The sequence below is a fragment of the Trachymyrmex cornetzi genome, unplaced genomic scaffold (genome assembly GCF_001594075.2).
Source record: "Trachymyrmex cornetzi isolate Tcor2-1 unplaced genomic scaffold, Tcor1.1 scaffold262, whole genome shotgun sequence".
Lineage (NCBI taxonomy): Eukaryota > Metazoa > Arthropoda > Insecta > Hymenoptera > Formicidae > Trachymyrmex > Trachymyrmex cornetzi.
The window spans coordinates 10992-22364 of NW_017297292.1; the positions used below are offsets into that span (position 1 = coordinate 10992).

Below are 11373 nucleotides of genomic sequence, written 5' to 3' on the forward strand. Positions count from 1 at the left end.
TAGTTATTAATAAGAATTTTTAAAGAAAGCTAATAAATAAAACGAATATGAAATTTGAATTAAATTTACTTGCCTGTTTCAGAATTGCTATGGAATACACATAATTAATAATATCTGTTAGTGCTGTTAACGTGTTGATTTCTCTATAAAATCAATTCAGACAATTATAAATTTATATAATAACTTATTATTATTAAATGAAGTATATCTATATTTATAAAAAACAGCTCTCACTTTGGTTTTATTTTCCCCAAGTTCCCTAATATCTTCCGAAGTATGTTGTAGTTATTAGCATGCTTACTGACAACTGAATGAAAAATGTTTATAGAAGAACGAATAACCACAACATCTTCCCTTTCATTTTGTGTAAATCGATTTAAAAATAAATTTTGCAGATGTACTGTAATGATCGAATCAGTTTCACAACAAGCTAAGAATGGTAACAGATCGTGGTCAGGTTTTCTCAACCATATATAGCTTGCCTTGAACCACAAGGAATGTTTATTAAGAAAGCATAATATGAAACCTCTGCAATATGTCCAGTGCTTCCACTCTGCAGAAACTCTACGATTTTTAAAAAAGAATAAATATACATAGTATATACATTAAAAAATGTTGTTTATTTATCTTAACAGACAGTTTGTTAAGGCGTGAATCACAAAAAGTTTCGATTACCCACAGAACCTTGCAGCAACATTGATGTAACACGTTCAAAATTACTGCAATATTACTAGTACGTTTATACAATGTTAATGCAATATTGCTGGCTTACTTTGTGCTCGTGTGGGTAAAGGTCTTTTATATTTATAAAATAGTATTACGGTTCTATTTCTGGATTCTGAAGATGGTCTCCTAACGTATCTTCGGCCAACATTGCGCACTGATAATGTTTGAGCGTACAAGACCATTTTAATATTTCTTGTTTGAAAGATTCAGTAAGGTCATTTTCCTTTAGGTGTTTTTTAATTAGTATCACCCTTAATGGATTATCCAATAATTCTCTCAATTTTGCCTAAATGACATAAACTTTATGTTCATCCATTATAATAAGGTACGTTATCCTAGATAGCGCAGATGATCGTTACGAATTCAAAAAGGATTCACCTTTCTACATTTTTTCTATAATAATCTATTCGAAATAAATTCGAAAAAAATCGATTATCCGCAAGCAGTACGGCCGATAAATAGAATTAAGTAGCGAAATACAATTCTTATAGATAAAAATCATACAGAGCAGAAAAGAAGCAAAATTATGAAACTTTTTACCCAATATATTCGAGTGAAATGAATTTTTGAATGCGAGTGCCCAAAACAAAGTTTCTATGATGAAAGTAAGGGTTTCGATATATTATACATCAAGAAGTATATCGATCATATAACTTATTCCTCTGGCGGAAACGTGAAAAGTGAACATTTTTTGTATGTTGTGTCCATATGTATACATATATATGTACATATATAAATTTTCACTTTTAAAGTTTCCACCCTAGGAAAATGTTTTCACGTTTCCGCTCTAGTGAGAAAGTTAGATAATCGGTATCCTGTCCTAAAAATCTGTAGCGTACTTCGTAGCATAATTCATATTTTCAGGATTGGTAGACCTGTAATCGATAAAGGATTGAAATGGATTCAGATTTTTAGAAATATGCATTCGCGAACGTTAAAACAAATCCTTTTCAATCAGGAATGCATTTTTATTTGTTTATAAGAATTGCATGAAAAAAGCACATTTTTGTGCCTTCCAATCTAAAAATAATATCAGCTTTTTCTGTGCATCTGTGAACAATGTTTAATTCAAAATTCTGAATTGAAAATTCAATCCTTTAATCCAAATGTATTCAATTGAATTTAATTGAATCCAACTGAATTTGTATTGAATCCAATTTAATCCAAAAAGAGATTTTCTGTATTTAAAACACGCATTAGAATACAAAAAATTTCAATCCATTTTAATCCTTTCTTGTTTACTGGGAGTTCATATCTGAACTCGACGTAAATGAGATATATTTTGTCAATAGATTTTATATACCTGAAAAGAATCACAGAATTAGCGTTTCTAAATAAAAAATGGAACGCATGAACGCTTTTCATAATGAGGCATTTTAGAAAAATTATTTTTTTCAATTTTCTGTGCTCTCTCTGCATGATATGTGTACACGCCTTAATATTTTTTAGACAATTAGTATCTTAAAGTAAATAGATACGTATATAACAAATTGTTTAACGTGCATAATACTAACAAAAACAGAATTATTTTTTTTTAATTTCTCATATTTAATTTCAAAATAAAACTGATAAATTGCCGTCTGATCCCTTAAGTAAGCAGTTTATTTTTACAAAATTATTTACCAGTTATCGATATAAAAGCATAATTTATGTTTAATATTTATTAAAGATAATCTACTATTCATCATCCTAATATTAATCGAAAACATTTGATATCCAAAAAATGCAATATTTAGAACATAAAAGCGTGACAATACTTTGTTCTTCCATTACTTATTTCTTTTTGCCTCGTTTCATTTCAAATTGAGGTAATAAATAAACGTAATTGAATCATTTTATTAACATAAATCATGCTACAATCCAAAATTGCTCAACAGTTATTGATATAAAAAGTAAAAACAATATGTTTTCGCACTTTTGCTAGTAACTGATAGTTTTCGTTAAATATAATCTGAAAAAACTAGGCAGATCGCGTAAAGATACATGGCCGGTCTCGCGCTAACAACACGCTGCGCGTGCTCTTATCGCGAGACACTACTTATCACTAAATACGTACTGATCGTTATACCTTAATATCGTCGATGAACTTAATTTCGTCTTTTGAAAATGGAAATATAGTGGACATATATTCGAACACTTTAATCATTGGATACCATACTACATAATTTGTCTCTTGTGATAAGAATTGCGTGAGGTTCCAAAATATAGATACGTCGAGCTGATTTTCCATCATCAAATGAAATGCGTCATCAATGATTTTAGCACGATTGATGACACTAATTCCTTCATATTCTCCAGCTGTTGAATTTAAATAATTTGCGATTGCGTTCCAGCCTTTTAAATTATATTTGACACGATAATATCCTATTCATGGAAAAAAATGTTATCGTATGTATTATAAAGTTTTATCGTACTGTATTATGTGGATTTTATGGGTTCGATAATAAGAGAAATACTATTTTCATTTTTTTTCTTCTTTCTTATGTTAAGGGGATCCTGAAGTGTGAATCTGTTCTATCAATTTCTTTAAATAAGTACTTTTCTAACTGCCGTTACAGATTAGAAAATACGTCTCCATAATTAAAGTATAAACGATAATGTAGCCCAAATCGGTCGATCATACGCCATAAACGAAAAAATGTTAGGAAATTACAGTTTTGTTAGCGACTTTTAACATCGACTCGAAATAATATTCGGTTTATATACGTGTTTTATACTTCGTATCTATAAAACAATTTTGATTCGGACTAGAGATTACATGAACACTCAAAGTTGAGTACTTAGTATTAGGTTTAGGTACATAATACGAAAGATTAGTTAGTTAGAAAATTCCCAGATAGCTAAGTCTGTAGAAAACAGATTTTTTTAATGTCTCCTACATACTATGCCAACAAAATATCAACGGAATTGTTATAAAATTAGATGTATATAATACTGTTGACGACTGCTGGAAGAAATGTAACAAAATCTGCAAGCAGGAGTAAATGGCAGAGACTGGAGAAAGAAACAGAGCAGATTTACGGTTTAATCTGACAGTGTATTGTCTATAGAAACCAAGCAGATCCTTTCGACGTCACCTAGAATTAGACTGTCAGAAGATCCTACTCTGACACAATTTGACAGCAGATTGTTGACAGAAACGTAGCAGATTCTGCTGATACCTGACGTGTCAGAGCAGGATCTGCGTGGTTTTGGTGACAGTCTACGGTCAGATACTGTCGACAGGATCTGCTCAGTTTCTGCGAACAATTGGGTTTCACTTTATGTCGACAGGCGATGTTAACAAAACACAAGCTTTATGTGGACGCAGTTGGTGGTAGACTGCCATCATTTTCTGCTCGAACCTGCTGTCTGCTAGAAGACTGCAGACATTTTGCTATCTGGGTTTTTACGTATGAGTGAGTATGACATTCATGTAGTAATATATAAAGATTTATTGACGTGTCGTATTTTATCGATACAAGAGCGATCACATCGGAGTTCAGGCTTTATTTTAGGATCCCTTTAATCCTTTGTTAACAAAAATTCGAAGATTTGTTAAAAAAAATTCGACATTTTTCTATGGAAATAAATTTTTGCGAATTATTGCAATTCTATGTTTTTTTTTTTAGGTTGCTAATTATAAAGCTGATGTTGGATTTAAAAAATTTCAAATAATAGATCCAACATGTCCTCCACATGCATCAATTTATCTGAATAAATGTAAATCAAATTCACGATATAGAAGGATTTTAAACTGTAAACAGAAAGGTAAAGCTCGGGTAAAGGCCTAAACTTTAACATCAGAACTTCCTAAAGCTGATGTAATAATACACTAATAATTGGTTTATGCATTACCTATATATAACTTTATGAATATATATATATATATATACTGCCGAAAACACATTTTAGGAGGAATTGGGGTGTTTCAACCTCTTCTTTCTTGAAAATTTTAAGCAACAGACAAAGTTTAAGGTCATACGTATTCAGCACAACCTATTCGCTAAAGAACGACCTTTCATCACTATAATAGGCGCGAACGCCGCTGCCGGCCTCACCGCGCTAGATGAGGCACGCCTTCACGCGTATTATTACACTATGCTACAGATTTCTCATACTTTTATTCTTATCCTGTCGCGCGCTTGCATTTGGCGGTATAGACTCGACGAATTTATCTATTTTCGTAAGTTAATAATCATCGCGGAAATCAATTGTTAACCATCGCGGAAATTGTAAAATGGTAGAGGACTTTTCTTCTCAGTTTAGTTTGTTTTGCCCCTAGGCGAAAGAGTTACCGTTATTTTTCAAATATCCTGTATATATGTGTGTATATGTATGTACAGGAAAGTAGAAAGGTAGATTCTCTTGCAAATAATTATATACCATAAATTCTAAGCCTTTAAGACATATTTACCTACTCGCTGTATATTGACTACCCAATCATATGCCCAATCAATTTGTTGCACATATAAAGTAACAGATGGTGAATCTGGTGTTAAACATGTTGTGAAATTTTTCGTGAGCAATGTTTCTGTGATCCGTAATTTATAATTTTTTAAATTTATAAGTATCCACCATCTTCCCTGACCGATTGGATTATACTTCTGCGACAATCTTCCCGTGTAAGAATCAGCTTCTGCTTGCTCGAAGGTTACAATTTGATAATGACTGTACGTTATCCAAGTTAAGAACTCATTTGATGGTATATAACATTTAAATGCTTCTATAGGTTCTTGCATGGACCAGAAATCAAAAGAAACCATTGAGCTAAAAGTGCTAAATTAAAAAATTTTTTGTCAGTGATCAAAATAATGTGTTGTGTACAACGTAAATATGTATTCATTACTTAAGATTACATATTAACTTGTACATATAGATGGAATTCTGTAATATATTATATTTCAATTTTCTATTTCAGGTACATTACAAGTCCTATTATATATTACTATTGGTAATACAATTTGTAAAAATTCAGTTTAATTTCAACACTTTAAGTAGGTAATTTTATACAATAGTTTATTAAGGAATGACACAAAAAATTGTATAAAGTTATAACGAATTTAATGAATTAAACAGATGAAGGAAAATGAAGGATAGTTGAAAAACGAAAAAGTTACGAACATTATGTGATTACTGATTGAAAAGAAAGATGTGTACCTATAAATGTGAAATCAAGAGATATTCAGAAAAATTGCAACCATTACGAAAAGTTACGAACAACTTCATAAAATTATAATAACTGTTAAATTTATTATATAAGTACAATATACGACGAAATTATAGTTGACATATTTACTCACTATCTGTTTACATATGTACGAACATTCTTTCGAAACACTTTATCGGTAATTGCACTTTGGAGCATGCGTAAAGCAATTAGTGCTGTAATGGTACATATATATTAATCAATTACAAATTGAACCTTTTGAACAAAATTTGTTTATCTAAGTTTTTTTCATTAATTTTTTTAATAATATTCATATGTACAAATATTTAATAAAATATCCTTTAACTATTCTTACCTTTTAAATAACGAGGAAAACTGAAAAGTGAATCAATTTTCAACAGGTTGATGATTTGAGGATTCATGTCAAAGTGAGAATCCAAATGAAGAGATTCGTATTGATTCTGCACCATGAGGAAATCCATGATTTTAGAATCATTGAAGATCTAAAAGCAATGTTTCTTAATTACACAAAATGTAAAGGTGAAAGACTATCCTCATTGGGATGGTGTAGCATGTGCTGCTGCTTAATGTTGTGTGCACATATATGCGCATTCTTGTAAAAATTATTTTACGAAGTTCATAATTCAGTTTAGAAATAAAAAATGAATGTAATTCTTAAAATAAAACTCCATACAATTTTAAAAGTTTAAACGATTTAAATTGAAAAATTTTTAACATTTAATTGAAAAGGCTTTTACGAGTCATTTTACATTGTTATTATCATTCCAATTTAAATATTTTATCTAAATATTTTATTGGTATAAGCATTCCCTTAAAAAAGAAAAAAATATACGCTTAGTGCATAAGAAAGATACCGAATATATGTTACATTCCTTTTAATAGAAAACGGATACGAAATATAAATACAATTAGCCAAGTATTTCATAATGCAAGACCCATAAAATATATTGAAAGTGACTAAACTGGACAAATGGATTATAGTGAAGAAAAAATTTGGCGTGCCCGGGTCACATTAATTACATTTGTATAAATGTATTATCTCATCACAATATTCTTATTATAAATTAAAATATAAAAATAATTTACATTTGTATATAAATGTAATTTATATGTTTGTATATATATATATATATAGTGACTAGTTTGTGGGACATGAAAATATACTCACAACACAAATAACAGACGTGATATAAACTATGGAGAAATAATATGTATAAATAACATTGATAATATTTGGATGTAGAAACATTATAGATAACGAATTTACAAAATTAGTAAGTAATTTTAATATCTCTTGTTTGTTGAATTATTGTTTTCATGTATTGTATATGTCTGTAGAATATTGTATGTAATAACTTTTTTATTAATTCGTATTGTAAATAATTTCTGTACTATGAAGACACATTGGTCATAGAATATTTTTATCCAATCCGAGCACGGTAAGTTTTCTTCACTACAATTCAGTCAACATTTTAGTCACTTACTATCTATGTGACTTGCGTTATGAAATACTTAGCTAATTGCATTTATTTCGTATCCGTATTTTTTAATAAAAGGAATGTAATATTTGATACCTTTTTAATGCACTTGGCGTAAAGTTCTTCTTCTTTTAAGAAATTTTTCGTATGTACTGTAAAAAAAGATTGTAAGTTTGTCAGATTTAAGTGTTAAAGAATAAAAATAATAGATATATCAAATTAAATTAAATTTATTATATTACAATGTTAATAAATATAAGAACCTTAACGATGGTTTCTTCTCCAAACAAAGTAGCAAGACCGTCGTGTAACCAGAATTGAGTCCACCAATTATAACTGAATACGTTACTAAACCATTGATATGCTATTTTGGGTGCTATTAAACGTGCGACTTCTATCTTGTGCATAATTGAATCTGATTGTTCATTACATATAAGATTGGCTTCTCTAAAAATTATTACAATTGTTTTCACGTGTAAAAATTATTGCTTATTTTTTGGTTGATGAAACATTAATTTCTTTACAGATTTCAATTTAATTTGTTTATAATGATATAAAACGTTTAATGTGTTTTTATATAATTTTATATAATTTAAACAATATCTTTATTTTAGACCGTATATATGAGAAACACAATCAATACTAGAAATATAAAATACCTATTACGGTCGAAGCTGGATGGCTTCGTTGCTTAAATAATTCAATCTTGAATTACTAATATATACTATATATGTACTTGCATATATACCATATTGTAGTCTTTTTCAAACGGCGCGCCGAATTATTTTTCCGGACTAAATAAAATTGAAACTACTCGGTAATCGGGAATTAAATCGACAAACAATTTAATAATTTGATGCTACCATCAAGCATCGTATATTATAAAGATGTTAATATGTTAAAACTGTTAATAAATTTATTGCGAAAAATATTACCTCGGCCGGAACTTGAACCCGGATCTCTTGTATTCCGTACGAGCGTCCTAAGCTTCGGTGGTTTAATGGCTTAGGACGCTCGTACGAAATACAAGAGATCCTGGTTCAAGTCCCGGCCGAGGTAATATTTTTCGCAATAAATTTATTAACAGTAATTCAAGATTGAATTATTTAAGCAACGAAGATCCAGCTTCAATCGTAATAGGCATTTTAAATTTCTAATATTTATATAATTTGTAATGGTAAATTAGGACATTAAAAAATGACTATACATGTAGGTTTATTTTTTAAATTTATCTTAATTTGATACATGTAATATTTTGTAAAATATTACCTTTCTAATTAATTTATACATATATATAGAATATTGGATTATGATTTTGGTGACTTCTAATATAAAACAAAATAGGTCACATTTGATATACAAGGTGATTCCTTGTATAAAGTGTACAAAGTGGCAGACACAATTGTTAATAAAATTTATAAAGACATATGAAAAAATATTATATAAGTAGATTTTTAGTACGGAGAAAGAGATCATATAGATAAAACCATTACTTTGTGCAAGTATTGAAGTCGTTTCATGATTATCTCTACTTTTTCAATAAAAATATGTTTTTTTTAATTATATGATTTTTTAATACTTAATAATATATGATACTTATATTTTAATATTTTTATGCACTGCTGATGAAAAAAAATTGAATTGTTTTTAAAAATAAATGCAATAACAAATTTTATATCTACTTTAAAGTACAGATTGTATAAAATTAATAATATCTAGTGTAATAATAGTTATTAACCCTCCCCGAACCAGGTGGAAAATCAACATCGTTCATGTATGAGTATATTTAACATATATGCTACTTTTCATCATAAATATGCTATAATTTAGTATAATTGGCAACGACGCACTCTCCATTTGCACGAAACCGGCAACAGGCGCGCGGTACTTTTCATGAAGTTATAGGGTAAACTCGGATATGATGGCCATAGTTTTTTAAAATGCAAAAAACGTACATTTATTCTTGTTACTTTTTAACAACATTTGGGATATTACTTTCACTGAAGCTTAAAGTAACAAATACTATCGAAATTAAAGAGAAAATACTTAACACAACTTTAATTTTATCAAAATATTACAAAATATGCATTGGCCATCTTATCTGATTTTTAGGGAAAAGATGGCCATGATATTAAGAAAGATAGCAATAATAAGTATAAACAAATAGTGAAAATAAAAGTATTAATTATAGATCACATTGCAATTTACGTACCTTTATTCTGTATGTAATGTTGATTATAGCAGTTTAACTGTAATTTATTAGACATTATAACAGTTTTTAACAGACACGTGTAAAACTTTGGAGATAGTCGCGCGCGCGTGAAAGAAAAAATATTAAATAATATTTATAATATTGTTATTTTGAACAGTGTATATGAACTACTGTAAATGTTGATTATCTTTAAGAATGACTATAAAAATGCACTATTTATCAATTATTGGAGAAATTATGGTCTATGGCCATCTTTTCCGTATGGCCATAATATACCTTAGTTTACCTTAAAAATTCATCTTGCTGGGGTAAGTCACACCACACCTGATTCACGGATTAATAATTGTTTCAATAATTGATTTTTTTATAATTAACTGAAGATTTCTTATAAAAATATATATACGTAAAAATTCAAAAGTTTTAGATATTCAATTGATATAAATAATTTTCTCAATTAACAAATTGTTATATATTTAGAAGTATGTATTACGTATGAAAGATGAGCCCCCATTTCGATGTGCCATCTTGTGGAAAATTTGGAATTGCAACATGATCCATTTTTGGAATATTTATCCCACCGAATTCAGATTTTAAATGCGACGTAATATCGTTTATGATTCTTCGTGCAAACTCAAATTTCGGAGACTTCTCTTCTGAATAACAATCGCACCACAAAGTAATGTTATCGTTAACTTTAAGGTTATAATAGTCAGTCACAACTATCGCAACTTGCAAAGTAGACATTGGAGGAGTAGTACAGAAATGTGTCAGCACTTCAGCTTCCAAAGTCATTGTATGATTGGTAGAATGATATTTTATCGGCATATTAGATAATGCTGTAAGATTACGATGATGCTTTATAGAAATTGCAAATGTGGCCTTTAAGTGTGGTATGTCCCAACAAGGAAATAACTGTCTCATTCCAGTCGCTTGGATGTGTGGAGCGAGCAATAATCTACAACAATTTAATAATAGTTATATTTACTTTAAATAACATTAAATAATAATATACTTTTTACCATTTGATTTAATTTATATAACAACATCAAAAATTGCTATAAGAGAATGAATTTTAAGAAAATATGAGAAATAATTATATTATAGTGCATATATAATGCATATATATATAATTTCAACTATTTAATATTTACTCACGCCGTGCGATTTCCCGTGTAGAAATTTTTGTAGATACCTTTATGGTTTTCTATAAGTTGACCGAAGAATTCTATTTTGAATGTGTAGAGCCCGGGAAATAATATATAAGATGAAACAATTTCTAAAATATTCGTGTCATGGTAATAACTGTATTTATTCAATATATATATTATACCACTATCTGTAGTTAAAGTTATATTTAGACGACTTATTGTCAGATTTAATTGATGCAATCTTATATATTGAGTCGATTCAAGGACATTGATGGTTATACTGGTTTTTCCATGAAAAAAAAATGATCCATTATGATGACCTAAATTGAGTATCTTGTCCCAAAATAAAGCCTTGTTATCAGTATATTGATAAGTTAAGACTGAGTAGTCAAGTATCTCTATATGATAGTGCACGGGTGTTACGTAATAAGGTGAACGGGCTTTACGGGCTTTACCATTGAGAATAATTATTGCTATGATAAATATTACGGTGCTACTTATATCAGCTACGTTCATGTTGCTCCGGTTGCCGTTCTAAATATATCTGGTATACCAGGAAGTTTTAAAAAAATTATAGGATACTAATGATGATCAATAAAAAAGCAATGCACATAGCTGTCTGTGATTACAGAGAGAGAG

At 29.2% G+C, this 11373-nt stretch overlaps 1 protein-coding gene across 1 annotated transcript in view; it reads right to left on the reverse strand.

Annotated features, from left to right (window-relative positions):
* Window positions 1–817: 817 nt before the first annotated feature.
* LOC108761744 (glutamyl aminopeptidase) overlaps window positions 818–11373 on the reverse strand; it is a 12132-nt gene continuing 1576 nt past the window's right edge. The window contains exons 2-9 of the mRNA XM_018508459.1: window positions 10077–10541; window positions 7638–7821; window positions 6231–6378; window positions 6009–6090; window positions 5123–5484; window positions 3804–3965; window positions 2795–3090; window positions 818–1012 (exon numbers count right to left, since the gene is read on the reverse strand). Coding sequence (XP_018363961.1) covers window positions 818–1012; window positions 2795–3090; window positions 3804–3965; window positions 5123–5484; window positions 6009–6090; window positions 6231–6378; window positions 7638–7821; window positions 10077–10541 — 1894 coding nt within the window. The remainder of the gene's footprint in view (window positions 1013–2794; window positions 3091–3803; window positions 3966–5122; window positions 5485–6008; window positions 6091–6230; window positions 6379–7637; window positions 7822–10076; window positions 10542–11373) is intronic.